At 44.8% G+C, this 21,013-nt stretch overlaps 1 protein-coding gene across 5 annotated transcripts in view; it reads right to left on the bottom strand.

The window, feature by feature from the left end:
* MAP3K9 (mitogen-activated protein kinase kinase kinase 9) overlaps positions 1–21,013 on the bottom strand; it is a 105,566-nt gene that overhangs the window by 40,173 nt on the left and 44,380 nt on the right. For 2 of the 5 annotated variants that reach the window (XM_045015792.1, XM_045015793.1), the window contains exons 6-11: positions 18,851–19,091; positions 17,424–17,546; positions 16,251–16,404; positions 8,043–8,155; positions 6,438–7,250; positions 2,691–3,028 (exon numbers count right to left, since the gene is read on the bottom strand). In XM_045015792.1, coding sequence (XP_044871727.1) covers positions 2,691–3,028; positions 6,438–7,250; positions 8,043–8,155; positions 16,251–16,404; positions 17,424–17,546; positions 18,851–19,091 — 1,782 coding nt within the window. Of the gene's footprint in view, positions 1–962; positions 3,029–6,437; positions 7,251–8,042; positions 8,156–16,250; positions 16,405–17,423; positions 17,547–18,850; positions 19,092–21,013 lie in introns of those variants that run through there. The other 3 variants (XM_045015794.1, XM_045015791.1, XM_045015790.1) reach the window with 2 other exon arrangements.

Raw genomic sequence — 21,013 nt, 5'->3', positions numbered from 1 at the left:
TCGGCACATGTGCCATAGGTTGCCTATCCCTGGTATAAACTCTGCAAGTCAGGTACCGGTATTTGATCTCACATGCTATGAAGCATACTACAGTACTGAAAGCCGCAGTGATGGTCCTTTCAAAGGAAACAAAACCCAGGAGAGCAGACATGTGAAATATAAAGGAACCTAGGATGCCAAAAACCCTCCTAATTATAAAAATAGCTAAACTCTGGACTGGGCTTCCAAAGGAGGTTGTGCAATCCTCATCATTGGAGGTTTCTTAGGACAGGTGAGACAGTCAGGGATGGTCCAGATATACTTGGTCCTATCGCAGAGCACGAGATGGACTAGATGACCTCTTGACGTCCCTGCATTTCTATGATTCTTTGAAACTAAACCACGCAGCATTTGTTCTATGCAGTTCACAAATCAATCCAATCCCACATTCAGTAGGACAAAAGAAACTATACACTGAGACTCCCTGTCCCATACACAACAACCACCTGAGGCAACAACAGTATACTGAAAAAAATACCCTAAGAAAAATAATATTGTACTACTGATGTGGAACTCAGGGAGATGGCATGGGATCTCTTTGATGGCAGAGCAGGATCATCTAGCTGGTCTGGGAAGAGGCTGCAGCTACTGCCAATCTGGTTTCTTACATAAAGGTCAACTCTCCAATAAAGTTTTTCAGTTTACCAGAGATTAATCAAAGGAGACCTGTGGTTCTTAGGTTTTGGTTGTTCTGGATGTACAGGATGAACAAGGAGAACAAAGGACAATCAAAATCTTCAAGGCACCATATTATAAGGGCCCAAGAGAGTTTTTTGATTTCCTAATTCAGCATCTCACTTTGTGAGTTAGAGTAACAGAAAAGAGAATGAACTGATGGGACTGGGTAAGAAAAGAAACAAAAGTAGAAGAGATCCACAAAGACAAATGTGGGAGTTACTTTGAAAATGTTATTTATTCAATTCAATTCCTAGATAGCAGTTTTTAAAAAGAGTGGAGTTTCTCAGATGTAAATATATTTTCTCTTAGCACCACTATTTGCTGCTGTTATCGCAGATACCAACATTTGCCATTTCCCCCTTCTTTTTGGAAACTATTTTTGAACCTTAACACCTTTTACCCCAGTCTTTTGCCATTATTTCTTGGACAACTCAAGTGAAACTCCACGTCATGCACTTTCCCTTCCCTTGCTTGGCAACTGGCACATGAATTATTCAGATGCCAAAGAACTAATATATTTACCTGAACGGTAGTTTTCCCGTAATGGATTTACATTGCCCACCTTCCCCTTCTCAAGAATGATTGGTTAGAGCAACACATTAATCCATTATTACATTGAATACTGGGACTGATCTGAGATTTCTCCATTTGGCAACATGTGGAGAAAAGTAGCAATGGGGATTTGTGCTCTTCCAATTGGCTCTTAGCTTCCTGGCACCTAGTGAATTGTATCTAAGAACTCTATTGGAGATTTGGAGCATCCCAGCTACTGACAAAAGGACAGAAAAAAAAGAGATTAAAGTAGGAAAGACATTAACCCAGGATAAAAGATCTAGGAGTAGGAACAGGATAGGATAAAGAATGGAACTGGTTAGGACTTTAGCTTAATCCAGATACATATTTTCTACATGATATGAGGCCTCAGTGCTAGATCTGGCTCCCACGGATTTCGATGGAAGCAAGCCATTAGGATTACATACCTGATTTTCCTAGCATTGACAGGGTGAGGAAGAACCTCACTAATGAATACACTGAGTTCCTTCTGCAAGCCAAACATACTGTCTGGTTCCTAATGCTGATGGTTTTGTTATACATCATCAGTGTGGAGAGCCTGCATTTGAGGTCACACAGAACTCAACAGAAAGAGTGAATTACTGTTCTAGCTACAGGTCCACTCATACAAAGGGACTACATTATATTATATAAATTAGATAGATTTGATTAGATGGAATGTGTCAGATTTCCAGATGAAAACTGCATCTGAGGAGCATTTAACAAAGAATTTATTCGAGACTATAAAATCCAAGCATGTGTGGGCCAGGTGCTTCTGCTGGAGTAGCGGGTAGATGCCAGACCAACCCTGCCGTAAGAATGGGATTCAGTGAAGCAAATCTCCAAATATTTGCTATTTCTCCCATTTGGACAGCCTTGGGAAAATACCAAACACCAGTGCCTGATATAGTGTAATACTTGGGATCTCAGGATCAATACTGGGATATATATCAATATACAACATTTGTCAAACTCTGAGAGGTCAAATATAGAGACTTTGATATGATCATTTTTGCTTATTGTCGTTTCAAACTGCAACGACAAGATAAGGAAGACTACAGAAAATCCCCACAGCAAAAGTCAGCAGCTTTGAGTTGCCCAGTTACATCCAACTGCAGATAAAAATCAGGCAGTCAGACAACACATTTTCAATAGAGGCAGCACCATTATATGATCTCAGTAGCATCCCTCCATTTTATCTGTCTTCAAAGTGCATTCTCAGTGCAAGTAGTATGATTGACTCTAAAGAGGCTTACTGCCCCCTAATGGATTTCATGCTAAGACCAGAACTCTTGTTTCAGTTCATATGCTGCAGGTTTGGTTGTTTTAAGTTCAGTTCTGCATAGCGGAACCGTGTGGTCCTGGCTCTGCCCCTCAACATCTATATCTAATAGCATCCGCTCCTCTACAGGAACACCCACCTGGAAAGGAAGCAGAGCAGTAAGTCCTGGCCTCTCCTCTACGGTGCTGCTGCTACTAGCAAAGCAGGAGTCCAGATTGCTTGGGGTGTCAGTACTTGAACTGTTGGCAGAGGATTCACCCCTGGCTTGGCTGGGTGACACAAACCACCAGGGATCAAGCCGCTGCCGATTGGCTGAAGGGCGGGGCCTTGGCAAGAACTCCAAGGTCTTGGGTCTTTCCAGTGTGGAGTCCTGCTGTGCATTCCAGCGTCTTGGTGTTGGAGGAAAGACAAGGTTGGGGTCTGGCAGGCGAGGGACCTCATTTGGATCTCGGCTTGGGCTGGGAGTTTTTAATACACCTATCCAAAAAGAGAGAGAAAAAGAGAGAAAAAAGACACATCAGTTAAGCTGGAGTTATTTAAGGCATCTGTCTGGCTTTAATGCCCAGATACACTAAAGGCATGTGCAAAAATAAGGTAATATATCCAAAATTCAGAACCCCTCAGTTTTCATCTGAAACACTATGTGAGGTAGACCACTGGGAGCTTGGGGGAGCTTTGATCTTTTCCCTAGACAATTTTGGTATTGCATTAATAAATATAGGAAACACTGAGTTGGGAACAGAAGTTCCAGTGTGGACAAATTATTAAGAGGAGACAAATATAGTTCTCCAAACAACAAAGAAGTCTATAGCCCTGTTGTATTGATTTGAGATAAGGGACTGGTCCACTGGCTCCTGGACTATTCTGGACGCACTAGTGAGATACAACTGCTCCAATGCTATATAATCAGATCACTTAAAGCTTGAGTAGGAAACCTTAATCTTGTCACTCAGTGGCTCTGGGATGCTTCACTCTATCATCTTAATGTTCATTTAATGTATTTTAATAGAATATACACAATAAGCACAATGTCTCATCATATGAATTTGTATATGGTGAAGAATTCCAAAGCAGAATTTATTGTTCAATAAATGAAGTTTTAAATTTTCACTAAAGCTATTTTTAAGAGCATAAATGACTATGTTAACTTGTATCTCACTACAGACCCTGATACAACAAGCCATTGTCCTGGCAGGCTGCAGTTGTTCTAAGTAGCTACAGCCACTTGGCTCAGAGAACAATTCCAGTGTTTCTCCCCCCATACTGGTAAGGAATTTGGGATGTTGTGGAGGCTCAGTCCCTGGTAAAGGTTTGGCGGCAGAGCACATCTTGTACTCCCCAACATGAACCCTCTTGCCAATGAACAAAAAGTGGCACCGGCTCAGTCCAGAAGGCCTCAGGTCCATTTTTTGTTGGCTTTCAGAATAGAAGTTGCCTTGAAAGCATAAGGGGAACTTAAGGAAGGGTGAAGCGTGAAGGTGGAATTCTCAGGAATGAACAACAGAAGTGACGTTATAGAATCATAGAATCATAGAATTCAAGATCAGAAGGGACCATTATGATCATCTAGTCTGACCTCCTGCAAGATGCAGGCCACATAAGCCGATCCACCCACTCCTGAAATAATTCTCTCCCTTGACTCTGCTGCTGAATGCTCCAAATCATGATTTAAAGACTTCTAGTATCAGATAATCCACCAGCAAGCGACCCCTGCCCCATGCTTCGGAGGAAGGCGAAAAACCTCCAGGGCCACTGCCAATCTACCCTGGAGGAAAATTCCTTCCCGACCCCAAATATGGCGATCAGCTGAACCCCGAGCATGCGGGCAAGACTCTCCAGCCAGACCCTCTGGAAAAAGGCTAACAATATCCTATCATTGACCCTTTGTACTAATTACCATTGTGGCATGTTATTGACCTATTGACTAAACCCGTTATCCTATCATACCATCTCCTCCATAAACTTATCTAGCTTAATCTTAAAGTCATGGAGGTCCTTCGCCCCCACTGTTTCCCTCGGTAGGCTGTTCCAGAATTGCACTCCTCTGATGGTTAGAAACCTTCGTCTAATTTCAAGCCTAAATTTCCTGACTGACAATTTATATCCGTTTGTCCTCGTGTCCACATTAGCACTGAGCTGAAATAATTCCTCTCCTTCCCTGGTATTTATCCCTCTGATATATTTAAAGAGTGCAATCATATCTCCTCTTATCCTTCTTTTGGTTAAGGAAAACAAACCGAGCTCCTCAAGTCTCCTTTCATACGACAGGCTTTCCATTCCTCAGATCATTCTAGTGGCCCTTCTTTGTACCCGTTCCAGTTTGAGTTCATCCTTCTTAAACATGGGAGACCAAAACTGCACACAATACTCCAAATGAGGTCTCACCAACGCCTTATAGAACGGGACTAGCACCTCCTTATCTCTACTAGAAATACCTCGCCTAATGCATCCCAAGACCGCATTAGCTTTTTTAGCGGCCACATCACAATGCCTACTCATAGTCATCCTACGATCAACCAGGATTCCTAGGTCCTTCTCCTCCTCCGTTACTTCCAACTGGTGCGTCCCCAGCTTATAATTAAAATTCTTGTTAGTCATCCCTAAATGCATAACCTTACACTTTTCACTATTGTATTTCATCCTGTTACTAATACTCCAGTTTACAAGGTCATCCAAATCTCCCTGGAGGATATCCCAATCCTTTTCCGAATTGGCAATACCTCCCAACTTTGTGTCATCCGCAAACTTTATCAGCCCACTCCTACGAGGTCAGCGATAAATAGATTGAATAAAATCGGACCCAAAACCGAACCTTGAGGAACTCCACTGGTAACCCCCCTCCAACCCGACAGATCACCCTTCAATACGACCCTCTACAGTCTCCCCTTTAACCAGCTCCTTATCCACCTCTGGATTTTCATTTCGATCCCCATCTTTTCCAATTTAACCAGTAATTCCTCATGCGGTACCGTATCAAACGCCTTACTGAAATCAAGATATATTAGATCCACCACATTTCCCTTGTCAAAAAAATCTGTTACTTTCTCAAAGAAGGAGATCAGGTTGGTTTGGCACGATCTACCTTTCGTAAAACCATGCTGTAATTTGTCCCAGTTGCCATCGGCCTCAAGGTCCGTAACCACTCTCTCCTTTAAAAATTTGTCCATGACTTTGCATACTACAGATGTTAAACTTGGATAATGCCTTCTGTCTAAGAAACTAATGTAGTAAGCCTCACAATACCCTTTGATGAGGAAACAGAGACAGAGGTTATGTGACTTGCCCAAAGTTGCACAGTGGTGACACCAGGCCTGAACTGATTAGAGCAGGGGTTCTCAAACTTCATTGCACCACAACCCCTTTCTGACAATAAAAATAACACACAACCCCAGGAGGGGGAACCGAAGCCTGAGTCTGCTTGAGCTCCGCTGCCCCAGGTGGGGACGGGGGTGGTGGTGGCAAAGCCAAAGCCCCAGGGTTTCAGCCCTAGACAAGAGGCCTGTAACCTGAGCCCCGCCAGCCAGGGCTGAAGCCCTCAGGTTTTGGCTTCGGCCCTGGGCAGTGGGGCTTGGGTTTCGGTTTCAGCCCTGTGCCCGAGCAAGTCTAAGCCAGCCCTGGCGACCCCATTAAAACAGGGTCATGACCCACTTTGGGGTCCCAACCCACAGTTTGAGAACTGCTGGATTAGAGTATTATTTTATTTATTATTAGTATAAGGTAATGCCTAGGAGCCTTTACCACAGACCATTGTGCTAGGCACTATATAAACACAGAGTACTCACTCTCTCAATGAACAAAGGCACAAGAGGGAGGGATAGGAGAACCACTGCACCAACTGTCTGGCCTTCATCCTGAAGACTGAGAAAGAGGAGAAGGAGAAACTTACCTGTGCCCAGTGCACCAGTTAAAGAGTTACTGGAAGTGCACCCATTGGGAGAGCATCCATTGGCAACCAGTCCAGCTACTTTGATGGCCCCATCAGAAGGGGTTCGCCTGTGCCCCCTTTGCTGGGCATAGGAAGAGAGAGTCACATGTGTGGGAGTCAGGGATTGGTTGGGGTCCTGTTTGAACCTCTCAATGCGTACATTGACCAGCGGGTTGGTAACTACTGGCAAGGGAGCCTTGACTGTCACAGGGCTGATGGGCATCTCATACACCACAATCTCATCACTGTCTGAGCGCAGCAGAGAGCGGGTGGAGTTACATTCAGAAATGGAAGACAGGGAGAGGAGGGTCAGTGAGGTGGATGGCTCGCCCAGCAGTAGCAGGGGGTCCTCTTTCTTGAAGAGCTTCCGGGAAGGTGGGCTGGTGCTTCTGCGTGGGCGCCCAGACCGCTGGAAAATACTGTCACGCTTCTTCTTCTCCTCCTTTGGTGGTTCCAGCTCATCCTGGGTCAGCAACTGGCACTTGCCTGCCTCCAACAGATCAAAGCCCAGGCCTGCAGCAGCCAGCACTGCTCCGCAACCAAGCAAGGCAACCTCCCACTGCTTATGCTGGGAGCCACCCCGCTTAAGGCTATTGGTGGGCGTGAGCTGAGGGGTGCTTGTGGCAGAATTCATGGGGGTGGACTCCTCATTGGCATCACTGGGTGGGCCATCCAAGTCTCCGCTCTTCTGAAAAGGGATGCAGAGGTATGATGGGGTGCGCCCAGGTGAAGGGTGCACTTCGTCTCCATTAAGACACTCGCTGTCCTCATCCTCTGCAAAGCAAATGAAAAATACTTTGTGTTGGCATAACATTTTCAACAGAGAATCACAACATGCCTTACAAACATGAATGGATTAAGCTTCACAAAGCATGCAAAGGAGGAAATGCCTTCATCTAAGCACTAACTGTTTAACCATAGTCAAATGTGAATAGGAACTTCTGTCCAAGCTAGGCAATCCAAGACTGCACAAAAAGTTGACCCTTGTGGATGTGAATCCAGCTCTCAAAGCTGGTGCAGGCTGGGAGCACTGAAAAGGTGGAGAACAGATAAATCACATGTTCAGCTGTGACCCCTACTGGCTGACCAAGAGTAGCTTTCTGAAAAGAGCTTGTCAGCCTTCCCAGCTGCAGTATATTTACACATGATAAGGAAATGAATAGAAAGGTAGGGAAGGAGACAAGAACCACTCCCACAGTATTTCCTGTAAGTGATCTATCCCTATATTGCAGCACCCAAATATCCTTTCCCAACAGCATTATTAACAAGACCACAAAGTTTCTAAGCAATGCGGCGCTACCAAAGAGAACAGAGAGCTGGACAGTGGTTTTGAGAGGTTTGGGGTAAGAACTGGTGAGCTGCAGAGTGAGTGTGGAGAGATGGGAGGGGAATGAACACACAGAAAATCCAAAAGACGAGATGAGAAAGGGCATTTCTTGTGGAAATTAAGGTGAAATAGTGAGCCACCAAAGTGAAGACATCGGAGTAAGATGCCTTGGATGAATAGAATTGCTCACTCAAGGATGTGTGCACATGCGTGAAATAAAGTACATGGTCTGCCCTTACCCATCTCTGCTAGGCTGGTGAATCCTGGCACGGCAGGTGTAGTTCTCTGGACCTTCCCTAGGTTTGGAGCACTAGATGACCATTGTTTGTATCCATCTACCAGAGACTTCAGGCTGGAGGAGGAAAAGACAGGGAAAAATATGTATTACACAAGACTAATATAACCGAGTTCAAAAAAGAATTAAATAAGTTAATGGAGGATGGCTAATAGCCATTGATGAATCTAAGATAATCAAGGATGCAACCCCATGCTCTAAGCATTCCTGAACCTCTGACTGCTAGAACCTGAGACAGGGGATGGATCACTTGATGAACTGGTTCTGTTCACTCCCTCTGAAGCATCTGGCACTGATCACTGTCAGAAGATAGGATACTAAGCTAGATGGACCACTGGTCTGACACAGTATGGCCTTTCTTATGACTCTTCTCCCCTACATTTCCAAATACTGTTCCGTTTAGGACTGCCAACCTGGGCCAATTCATCTCCACATAGACAGAGCTAATGCCCTCCTGAAGTAAGACATTTTGCAACAATGACATGTTTCCACCACTAAAGAAAAAAAATGAAAAAGCATCTCTCCTACTGTACTACAATGTGGCAAGCACAGGGATGTCTGCTGAGAGTCAGTGATGTGTGGGGGTGCCGGACTTTACAAAATACCATTTTAACAGAACATGCAGAGGCAATTATAGAAGATACAGAAACTAAGCAAAACTCAGTTCTTTTACCAAAATGTTGCAACTCACATTTTAAGGCAGGTGCAACAATATATAGCAAGCAAAGAAAATTAATCTCCAAGAATATTTCAGCATAAAACACAAAGCAATAATGAAAGCTGAAAATCACTGCAGGGAATGGGATGTGCCAAGGTCATGCCTTGTATATTTAACCCTTTCCAAAAAACAATTTTAGAGCAACCAGTTAACAGTGGTAATAGTCACACGTGTAACACCAGTACACCTTGGAATGACTATACTACAGACCCAACAGTCAATGCAGCCATATAGTGTATGACTGTATCATTCATTTTCTTCTAAATATGGGCCAGAACTAAAAGCTCTAATCCAAACTCAAACTTTAGGGGAGTTAGGATCTGCAGGCAAACTTTTTGTGGCCCAGATGGATCTTTACTTTCCATCCACACAAGCTTGTTACCATCACATTGTTTACTTCCTAGGGCCCACTGTCAAGCCACTGCGAATGTCAGAACTTTCAGTGGTGCAACTTTTTGGCACATCAGCAAGGATATCAGCACCCATTAATTGTCTTGTACTATCTGGACTTGCAGATTTGAAGCGACTCCCTTCAAACTCCTAAAGTTAGCTCTTCCCCTAAGCTGTGAAGTGTATAAGACCCAGCTAAGAGAGTCAGAAGCTGAGAGAGAGGAGATCTAACCATGCCGACAAAGCAAGGTCAGCAATCACTGTACTATGGATGTGTACACATTATCTCAATGGGCTGGGAAAGAGCATGTTTAATGGTCAGAGAATGAGAGTGCAGATCAGGAGATCTGGGTTATATTCCTACCTGTGTTGTTGACTTGTGTGATCTTGGGGAAATCATACAATTCTCCTGTGCTTGTTTCACAAATCTATAAAGTGGGAATGATACTGACCTCCTTCCAGGGTTCTCATGAAGCTTAATTCATTACTGGAGGCACTCTGCACTTTTTAGTGCCTTTCACCTAGGATCTGGATCTCAAAGTATTATTATTACAGATTTCATTGTGTGGGTATGGATTTCCTTTACTCTCTATTTAATTAAGGTGCTCCTGTAGCTCACTGGACAGAGGACTATCTTTTTGTAGCAAAATTGCAAAGACTACACTTGATTTTGCACATGATCAGTTGGGTAACGACTGTTGTAATATCTTAGAACCACAAATATTATTTCCAATTTAGGGGCATAGTTTTAAATTACATTAAAAGCATTCTGTTCTCATCGGTCTTGAGATATTTCATTCTTCCACATTAATCATTCCCACTAGAGTGTGTGCAATATCCTGCCATGAGTTTGAACCCAGTCAGCGTAGTGTTGATCTTATGTCCCAATGGAAGGTGTCCCTATGACTTGGCAACAAGACTGTGATTGATGGGGTGACCTATACAAGGACAAAATTCTATATCATGATTTATTCATCCCAAGATGTGCTGTAACTATGTGATAAAACAACCTGGTAGCTTTAGTTATATTTAAGCATCCCACTTATATATACACCTGGATAAACAAACACAGAGGAGACATTAAGGAATGGATAGATGGTCAATGCAAGCAAAAAGAAGAGGGGGCACTATGCTCACCCCAAGGGTAAATGCCAAGGTCTTTTATACGGTATATAGACAATTAATACGGAGTCTTTCTCCATGGAGTTGGAAGGGTATGTACTAGGTTCTCAATGCATACAGACGGTAAACAGCAAAACAGTGAATAATGCACAACTATTGTCAGTCTAGCCTTCACCTTCGTCCTGATATCCCTGAAGATTACAGGGGTGTTCTGGGCTGCCCTTTGTGGCACAGCACGACACATCAACTTCATCTGCTTCTCTATGCCTCCTTCTAGACACAGCTTCCTTCATAAAAAAGCAGAGGTCGAAGATTCATTGGCACTGAAAGTGAGCCTTACTTTGAATATGAAGACTAGGAGCGATCAGAATAATTCCAAGACTTTTCTGAAGTTGACTAATTATTATTTTCACCTCATTCTTACATTCTTTTACCATTTCACTCCCACCCAAATTACAAACATTGCTACCTACAGTCCCTGCAGGCCTGACAACGAGACTGCTGCACAACATATACGCCACTAGGGTGCGCTTGAAAGCAGTTCAACGTATATATTCCACTTGCTAAAGCACATCACCTCTGGAACAGTACTAGTTGACAGCACTAGCAGCCAAACAACCTACTTTACTTCCACCCCCACCCCAGCACCTTTTTTTTTTTGGAAGGGAGGGGGCTAGGTTTAGATTTTTTCAGTTTGGGTGGGAAAGTTGATAAGGTATTCATATATTTATGTTATGAGAAAGTAGTAACTACATTCAACCTCCTCAGCTTCCCTTCCTACTAGAAAACCTGTTATCCCTCTCCTTGGGAATTCCTACAAGCTCCTTCTTTAGCCTGTGAGTTGATTAGATCTCATTTGGTCAGTAAATTGCCAAACATATAATGGGATCCTTAATAATGTCTCATCTGAAAGAGAGAGTCTCCAACAGTACACTGTCCTTTAAACACCATGCTGGGGCATTGGTACAGTACTGATGCAGGAGAGCATGTCTGCTACTGAATTTCCAACACCACTTTTTGCAGCAAACGGATTTTCTTTGAAAGTCCCTCATCTATGTATTGATCAGGTTATGTCCTGCTTGCCTTGCGAGATCTGAAAGGGATCACAGCTCAAGGGCCTATAGCTACCATAAATGTCACCTTCAGTCCAAAAGAACATTAAAATCACACAAACACTAACAACCCAACCGCTGGTATGAAAACCTGAAAGTGTCTATCCCTAGGCAGAACAAAAATCTCCCATGTCGCAACAGCAGGCTGAGGCCAGGTCACTCTATCAGCTGACTTGAGGTCTACTAGGGCTAATGGGGCTCAGAATTAGAAGACTAAGGGTTTCCATCACACACCCTAAAGTAAATATCAAACGTCACAATGTAAATGTCATGACACTGTTCCAAGTTATGTTCAGCCTTAATCAGCCCCTGCCAGTTCAGCATATCAGCCTGTTATCAGGTATGCATATCTCTGCAGTTCATAGACAAGCTTTAAAAGGATAAAAATAATCACTGTCATTTTTCACTGACTGGCTTTATACAAACTTGAATTTAGAGTGCAGGTTCCCCCCCACCCAGGAGCTCTGGCTATCAGCCCCAAGTAGCTGGGGCTCGTGCAAAAGGAACATGCACCCCCGGGAGGTGGGGATAAAAGGGACAGTCAGAGTCTCACCACCCAGGCTCAGGCTCTCCTTCCCCTCCCCTCAATCTCTGACTGGGAGGCAGCCCAGGCTTGGGCGCTCCCCGCACCAATCCCTTACAGGGAGGCAGCCTGGGCTCTTTCTTCCTCCCACCCAATCCCTCACCTGGAGGTGGCAGGGCTCCAGCTGTCAGCCCTGGAGTGGCAGCAGCAGCGCAGAAGTAAGGGTGGCAACGAGGCATTAAGTCTGCTGTGAAAAGTGATATTGATGAATATCACTTTTCACATTGCCACCCTTACTTCTCTGCTGCTGCTGGCATGGCGCTGCCTTCAGAGCTGAGCACCAGTGAGCAGCCGTGGCTCTCCGCTCTGCCTTGAGAGCTGGGTGATGGTAAATGTATTTGTGTGGGTGAGGGGGTGGGTGTGGGCGGGGAGTATAAAGGACTACAGACACACAGAAGGTGGGCCCAAATCAAATAAGTTTAAGAACCACTGATCTAGTCTGACCTTTGGTAAAACAAAGCATACAGAACTTGTTTGAAAAAATTCCTAGAGGATCTCTTTTAGAAAAACATCCAATCTTGATTTAAAAATTGCCTGTGACTGAGAATCCACCACAACCAGTAGTAAACTGTTCCAATGGTTACCACTCTCATTGTTAAAAATTTATTTCCCCCTCCACCAGTGTAGAGCTGCCAAAATCTTAACAACGGGTTCCCTATAAAAAGTTCTGATTTAACAACGGGTTCCCTATAAAAAGTTCTGATTTAAGGGATGTGCGACAGCATGTATTTTTTGTACCAATAGGGTTACCATACGTCCATATTTTCCCAGGAGGTGATTAAGAACCGAAAAGCCTGACATGTCCAGGAAAATACAGATATATTTTAACCCTACCTAAAGTTCTTTTTTAAAAAGATGGGGCTGAACTAGAAATGAGCTCCGTTTCACATGTGTGGGTGGTGATCAGGGACAGTCTCAATTTTTGGGTCTTTTTCTTATATAGGCTCCTATTACCCCTCACCCCCATCCCGATTTTTCACACTTGCTGTCTGGTCACTCTAGGGTGTGCACATGTGTGGGTCCCAGCTGCTCCCTGCCCCCCCCCCCTCATTAAAGCAGGTGTGCAGGGTTACTGCCCTGGGAACTGCAGGGAACCAGTGGATGTGGGGCTGGCTGCAGATAGGGGCGTGGGGCAGGGCTAGCTGGAGGCAGGGAGTGACACGGGCTGGCTGTGGGCAGGTGATGCAGACGGGCGGGCTGCGGGTGGCTGTGGGCACTGCGGGTGGCTGTGGGCAGGGGGTGGCTGCGGGCAGGGGGTGGCTGTGGGTGGCTGGGGGCAGGGGCTGGCTGGGGGCAGGGGCTGGCTGGGGGCAGGGGCTGGCTGGGGGCAGGGGGGTGGCTGGGGGCAGGGAAGGCGGGGGAGGGGCTGGCTGGGGGCAGGGGGGTGGCTGCGGCTGGCTGGGGGCAGGGGCTGGCTGGGGGTGGCTGGGGGCAGGGGGGTGGCTGTGGCAGGGGCTGGCTGCGGGCAGAGGGCGGCTGTGGGCAGAGGGTGGGGCTGGGGGTGGCTGCGGCAGGGGCTGGCTGGGGGCTGGGGGTGGCTGCGGGCAGGGGGCGGCTAGGGGTGGCTGCGGGCAGGGGGCTGCTGTGGGTGGCTGGGGGCAGCTAGGGGCAGGGGGCGGCTAGGGGTGGCTGGGGGCAGGGGGGTGGCTGTGGGCGGCTGTGGGCAGGGGCTGGCTGGGGGCAGGGGCTGGCTGGGGGAGGGGCGCAGATACTCACGGGGGGGGGGGGGGGGCTGGGAGCAGCGGGAGGCAGCCGGGGACTCACCAGGCAGCAGCAGGAGCCCCAGGGCCAGAGGTCCAAAGAGCAGGAGCAGCAACAGGGCCAGGAGACAGCTCACATGGCTCTCGCAGCACAGCGCAGCGCCCCCCGGCAGCCGGGAGGAGGAATTACAGGCTTCCCAGGCAGAGCCCATCAAAGCTTCCCTCGCAGGGAAGCTAGTTAACAAGCGGTTCTAAAACCGCTTCTAAATTTAACAACGGGTTCGCGCGAACCCGTGCGAACCGGCTCCAGCTCACCCCTGCCCTCCACCCCCCCAAATTTGTCTACCTTCAGCTTCCAGCCATTGGATTGTGTTATATCTTTCACTGATAAACTGAAGAGCTCATTATCAAATATTTGTTCATCATGTAAGTACTTATATGGTAATCAAGTCATCCCATAACCTTCTCTTTGTTAAGCTAAACAGATTGAGCTCCTTGAGTCTATCACTATAATACGGGTCTTTTAATCCTTTAATCATTCTCATGGCTCTTCCCTGAACCCTCTCCAATTTATCAACTTCTTTTTTTTTTTAAATCCCTGTTGGAAAAGACATGGCAAAGGATAAAGGAAATAAGGATTCAAGATGCCTTGGCAGAGAGCTATGTAGACAACTGAAATGACAAGAATGTTGTTAGCCAGAATTAAAGAGCACTGGCACAGCTCTGTGCGAAAAGCTTGCAAGGGGATTTTTTACCTATGTCTGGCACTTAAGTGAGTGAGCCTTAAAATTTACCTTTAACTAACCAAAAATAAAATAAAAGTGGGCAGCGTGCCTTAGAGTGACTGCAGCTTATTGCAGCTCTGTTTGCTTTGAAGAGCCTCTCAGTCTGGCACGATTTCAATGAGCAGCAAGGGCTCATCATATATTCACTGCATTGCCCATTCAGCAAAATAGTCACTATGTTCCAGATGCTGCTCTGTACAATGCTGTGACCTTACTGAGTTCCTCAGTAAGAGATGAACAGTCAGTTACAGAGATAGCACCTCAGTTTTGCAGGGAACAGGATTAAGTTAATTTCAACCAGTCTTAGGAAACTGGCAAATCCCATCCTTCTAGCTCCCTGTGCACAATAGATGCTTCACCCTTTCCAGCTGTTGTCTTGGAGAGGAGAAGTGGAAGAGATGAAGAGGTTTTAGAATCATAGAATATTAGAGTTGTAAGAGACCTCGAGAGGTCATCTAGTCCAATCCCCTGCTCAAAGCAGGACCAACACCAACTAAATCAGAGTTCCAACCCTCTCAGAGTTCCAACAAAAGGCTTCTGGACTTCAAGGCAGAAGCATTTTTCAACTATCAACATTTTTTCCTCCCCCTTTTAAATGGAATGCTGGTGAAAGCTATGGGACTGTGATATAAATAAAGGCATTCATTTTCAAGAGTTATCTACAGAACAGATACAGCTTGAGTAGTGGCCTTGCAGGCTCTCTCCACATTGTCCTGCTAATATGCCTCAAAAGCCTGGGCTAGAAAGACCACCATTTAAGGGCGATTGTAATTGAATTTCCATGGACCATTCAATCCTGGGCTTTTCTGCGAGGGGCAATCAATGTCAATTTTGGTGGGCAGGTTTGTTATATGGACACTTGTCTTCCAGGAATTTGGCAAACTAACAGATTCCAGACTCATTTCAGATAGGCTACTGACCAGCTATCAGATTTTTTTCCTCTACAAATCTGGGCTGCATCCAGACTAGCAACCTAGGGGTGAAAGGCTCTATATCCAATCTTCAAACCTATGAGGCATCAAGTCACCTCAGATTTTTTAATCATATCATTAAAAATAAAAACTAATCTTTTAAAGCAGCATCACAAAAATGCTGAGGTCTGAATCCTGGTATACAGTCTTCACGTAAGACTGGAACCACAGAATAGAAATCAACAGCAGCAGACTTGGCACAACAAGTACACACATACTTTTTAAAAAGGCTGAAAAAATATCTACCTGGCTCCTCTAGTACCAGCTTAATAATACTACACAAGAGAAGGAAAATATGTATTCGAAGGGTATAAATACGAAGGATGGAGAAGAATATTTCAGGGTAGTGCAAAAGGGGTATAATTAGAAGCTGGAGGATATCGAGCTACAGAAAATTTAGACTGAATATCAGGAAAATTCACCTAATATCTGAGAGTTATTGGCTGTGCAATAGTCTCCTAAGCAAAACGGAAAAAAACCCACCACTTTAAATCTACCCTGGACGAAGTACTGGAAAGCACGTTGAAAACAATGCTGCACTGGACCTCTGAGGATGGATTAGATGAGACTTTACCTGTTTCTTCTATCTCTAATGTCTGTGAGACAATGGATAAATAATTATTTCAGCTGAAAATTGTGGCAGATCTGCAGGACAGAGCTGGAGTTTTACCAGGCAGCCCTTCTGAGAACCAAGTGCTCATAAGCAGCTTTAAAGTTCAGAAAACTTTGGCCACTCACACTTCCCCCAAGACCCTCCCTGTTTGTTCTTACCCATCTTCTCCTGCAGCTAACTCCTTATGACAAAGAGAACTTGGTCCCCAGGTACGCCCTTTCTTCTTCTGGCTTCTCTTCTCTTCCTCCTCTCCTTCCTCCTTCTGTAGGACTGAGTTGCATCCCCATGCTTTGCCGCTTTCGCCAGGTGTCACTACGGAAACCAATAAATGGGTGGGGGAGAGAGAAAGGATGGGCATGTGGGGCAGGAAAAACACAAAATGCTGCCTGAGCATTGCCTGAGTGGCAATGTAGCACTCTGCAGCACTGGTGAAAAGAGAAGCAAGGCACAATGCTACAGACCCTGAAGGAAATGTACTAACACTACTTAACCAACCACCTGAAGAGTGTGAGGTGCTCACCAACATCAAACAATTTAGCCACACAACACCCACATGACACAGATAGATTTGTTTTAATCCTTATTTTAGAGATGGAGAAACTGGCACAGAGGTTAAGTAGCTTGCCATGGGGTCTCACAGGAAATCTGTGGCAAAGTAGGGAATAGAATACAAACCCAAAAGAGGTTTGGCAAAGGCAATGGCTGTGTAATCCTCCTTTATCATGCCTCAATCCTGAGCCGGAAAGAGCACCTTGAGAGGCCCTTCATAGCCTATTTAATCCTTAGGTTCTCTTCTAAAACTGCCAACAAGAGAATAGAAATCCAACTCTCATTGTGCTGAGACCCACACTAATCACTAGGCAACACTACCTTCATATTGCTCTTCCAAATGTACTTGTATCCCCTGTAAGGTCTCCACTGCTTGTTATGACAGGGCCACATTCCCACACCAATTGCTTTCATTTTTCTTGAAATGTTTTTACCAAACAATTTCCATTCCTTTGCCACACAGTTCTCTTTCAGCCTATTCAGCTGATCCACCTCAAAAATACATTCTGAACTTCCAAATATATCCCATACATTCAGTTATAGCAAGCAGGCTGTATCCCCGAGAAATATACTTCCAATACAATCAATCAGCAAGTGCCCAGAAACACAAACAAGTGAGGTTCAATTTCTGGGAGAAGGAACATTCCCCACCTACTCCCCACAGTTAGACTTCATTCAGGTATGTTTATAGGCCTTTCCTAAACAAGACTCAACACCCCACTGCAGCGCCTGCTAGACATATTATATTCTTCCCAAGTTCAATGTTATAGCAAGCTCCTTACACTGTATGGCCCTGAGTCTGGGAATGACGGTAGGACTTGCAGGAGGACTGGAACAACTACTGATCAAGCTTTTCCTTTTGTCCATGGTTGGAGATGCTTGCACAGTGAATTTGTGCTGGAAATCTGTTTAAAAAAAACAATCACAATTAAAATACTCATTTATGAAACACGACAAAGAGGATTATTAATTCTTTCTGGTACCTTTGCAGAATGGCACCAGTGTTTCAGTGCATCTTTGCAGGCACATAAACCCCCAATTTGCACACACACCTAACGCAGCCTGAACATTAGTGCTTTGCATCTGGACATACAACTGCAAAGGAGCTGCATATAAATGTGTCTAGTTGGGGACTGACATTCCTACCCATATGTACCTGCATAATTTTTCAGGTAGAAACCTTTTCAACTCATTTCCCAAAGAGACTTATGGGGCAAGCAAAAATTCATGAAACAAATGTTTACAATCTTATTAAAGATGGTTGTTATTATTAAAAATATAATCTACCACCATCTCTTCCCCCAACTCTCAGTCTCCCTTCGGAGAGAGAGTCAACAGTGCAGTACATGTTAAGAACCATCTATAACAAGGCTGCCAACTCTGGGTGAATTATATAATCAAACACATGCAGCTTTCTGTTTCCCGCCAGTTTGGAACGCCCCAAGCAATTTGAACATTCAGTACCCACTCTTATCACAATGGACTCACTACTCAATTTGAAGCCATCCTCATTCTCCCACCTACTTCCCCAATTGTTGGCCAACCAAGTGACATTTTCCATCCAGTCTTGAGGGAACGAAGCAGCAATCTAATTCTGTATTTATGAGCTAAATGGTGCTGAGAAGTTGAGTGCTGTAGTCCTCGTAATCTTCCCTTAGCTACCCAACGTGACTCTCAGAGTCCCAAGGTCATTTCCCACACCAGCAGTGCAATGGACTATGGTTGCTGTTCTGATATCAAATATACCCACATGAGCTTTATTTAACAATAAGACGACTCCAAAGTAGACACTTCCACCACTTTCAGGTACTGCCTTCAATGAAAGTGGGCATTTGGGGTATTGTTGACCTAAATGTTGCATTGGTAGTTAAAATTAATATTTTGCTTTAAAGTGAATTTCCTGATACCAGCTGCAGACTAGTGATGTGTGCTACAAACACTCAAACATTCAACATTCCTCTTTAACCACATCCTTACCCTTTGGACAATGTTATTCATAGTGCATCCTATTGTTACCATTTCCTATGTTTTTCCCTATAACCACTGACCTTTAATTTCTTGATGCCAAAGAGGTTGGGATTTCTTAAGGCACATCTTGTGACCATCAATAGGACATTCTATGATTGCAGGCACAAAGGAGCTACATTTAACAGAAACTCATTTGGCACAAGAGGACCCCTCTATAACCCGGCACTACAGCATCACTGACCTGAAGGGAGGCTGATGCGATTGCCATCTTTCAACTTAAGACGGTTCTTCTTGAACTTGCCTATGCGCTTCTTCACCCGAGGCTTCTCCTGGCACAGCTGGTGGATGATGATGTTGAGCTCCCTTTCTAGGATGTCAATCTCACGCTCTGCCAACTCCTGCTCCCGCCGCCGCAGCAGCTCCTCATGGTTCTTCTGCTGGAGTGCAGCACGGGTCAGTTCCTCCTCCCACGTGCGCAGCTCCTGCAGGGAGGAAAGAGAGAAGAATTCCATAGATCACAAGTATGACATGTGAGTTCTGAAACTATTCTACCTACTAGAGGAGCAAATCCAAAGATGGCTGGAGTACATTACTGGCCTGGTTCACACACTCAGCAGGGAGGCCAAGGGGTGAAGTGACAGAGACTGAACTCCACTCTCCCCTTTCAAAGCTGTCCCTCCAGCTCAGGGTTGAGACACTTTGACAGGGCAATGTGGGAGAAGCTTATTCTGCTGCTGGTCATGATGTGTCTGATCTGTGATTAAACAAAGGACTTCAGTCTCTACAGAGGTCAGCCAGGCACCTTTCAAGCACTATACTGACTGTAAAAATAAAATAAACATTTCCAACTTTCGCATGTTAGAAGTTGTTCCCTTTAACTAGTATAAAATATTTCAGACATAGGTGCTTTCCCTAATACGTACAGTTAGATATTTAACTTGGAGAGAAATGTTTCAAGATAAAAGACTGAACATTACAGTGTGCATCAAAAGATTCGGCTCTGCATCAGAACTCTTAATAAGCACAGATTTGACTATGCTACTGGAGGCTCAGCCTGAACTTTCACATATGCTGGCTTGTTCAGGTCTGGGTATTGCCATTATCACAGGGGAGCCAGGGAGTAAGTAGCATATGTCCACATCAATGAACACAGCAACTTCAGACTTTCCACCTTTCCAGCAAGATGATGACAGCAGTTGAAGCTGGATGCTTGCTTTCCAGGTATCTGGGAGGGTGAAAGGAGGAAGACATGGGATATGGCAGCTCATTTTTGCAGGATTTGTTCAGAATTTCCAACTGTTAACTCCCCCTTGTTTTCCTGCCTAAATCAGCATCTACATTAATTTGTTTAAATTGACTTCAAAACAATCTAAAAATTAAATGTTCCCATCTAGCGTATCGTAAGACAGAAAACAAAAAAAAACCTAGCTCCAACGTAAGGTAACCAAACGGAGGAACTAGAATTACTGGTGCAGGAAGTGAAACAAGATATTATAGGGATAACAGAAACATGGTGGAATAGTAGTCATGACTTGAGTACAGGTACTGAACGGTATGTGCTGTGGAGGAAAGACAGAAATAAAAGTTAAAGGCAGTGGAGTAGCATTGCACGTTAATGACAAGGTACACCGTAAAGAAATTAGAAGTGATGGAATGGGAAAACAGAATCTGTTGGTGACTAAAATCACTTTGGGGAAGAAAGGTAACAGAAGCTCCAATGAGATAGTGCTTGGGATATGCTACAGACCCAAAGGATCCTATTTGGATATGGATAGAGACCTTTAATGAAATAAGTATTAGTAGGAATTGTGTGATTATGGGAGACTTGAATGTCCAAGATATAGACTGAAGGACAAGTGCTACTAATAACAGCAGGGCCCAGATATTGCTCGATGTGATGGTTGAAAGTTTTCTCCACCAAATAGTCACCGAACCAACAAGAGGGGACACCATTTTAAATTTAGTATTGGTAAGCAACAAGAACCTCACAAAAGAACTGTCTGTAGAGGGCAACTTTGGATCAAGTGATCATAAGCTAATTCAGTTTACACTAAATGGAAGAATAAACAAAAATAGGTCTGCAAGTAGGATTTTTTATTTCAAAAGGGTAAACTTTAAAAAAAAATTAAGGGAAGTAGTTAGGGAAGTGGACTGGACTGAAGAACTTAAGGATCTGAATGTGGAGAAGACTAGGACCCAGAAGGTGGCGTTCAGCTGCTGAGGCAGGACCCAGAGCGCAGGGGAAAAAGCCGCTCCGTCCTGCTCTGTCCACTCCCCGTGAGCAGAAACATGCTGGGGAGCAGGGTTGGGGCACGGGGTCAGGACACATTTTTCCCCTGAGTCCCCCAATTGGCCGGGGACCTGGGGTCAGTCAGCTCAGTGGCTAATCCGCCACTGTGAAGGA

The sequence above is a fragment of the Mauremys mutica genome, chromosome 4 (assembly GCF_020497125.1).
Source record: "Mauremys mutica isolate MM-2020 ecotype Southern chromosome 4, ASM2049712v1, whole genome shotgun sequence".
Classification (NCBI taxonomy): Eukaryota; Metazoa; Chordata; order Testudines; family Geoemydidae; genus Mauremys; species Mauremys mutica.
Note: the sequence above shows the minus strand (reverse complement) of the source record. Positions and strands in the feature narration are given on the sequence as shown.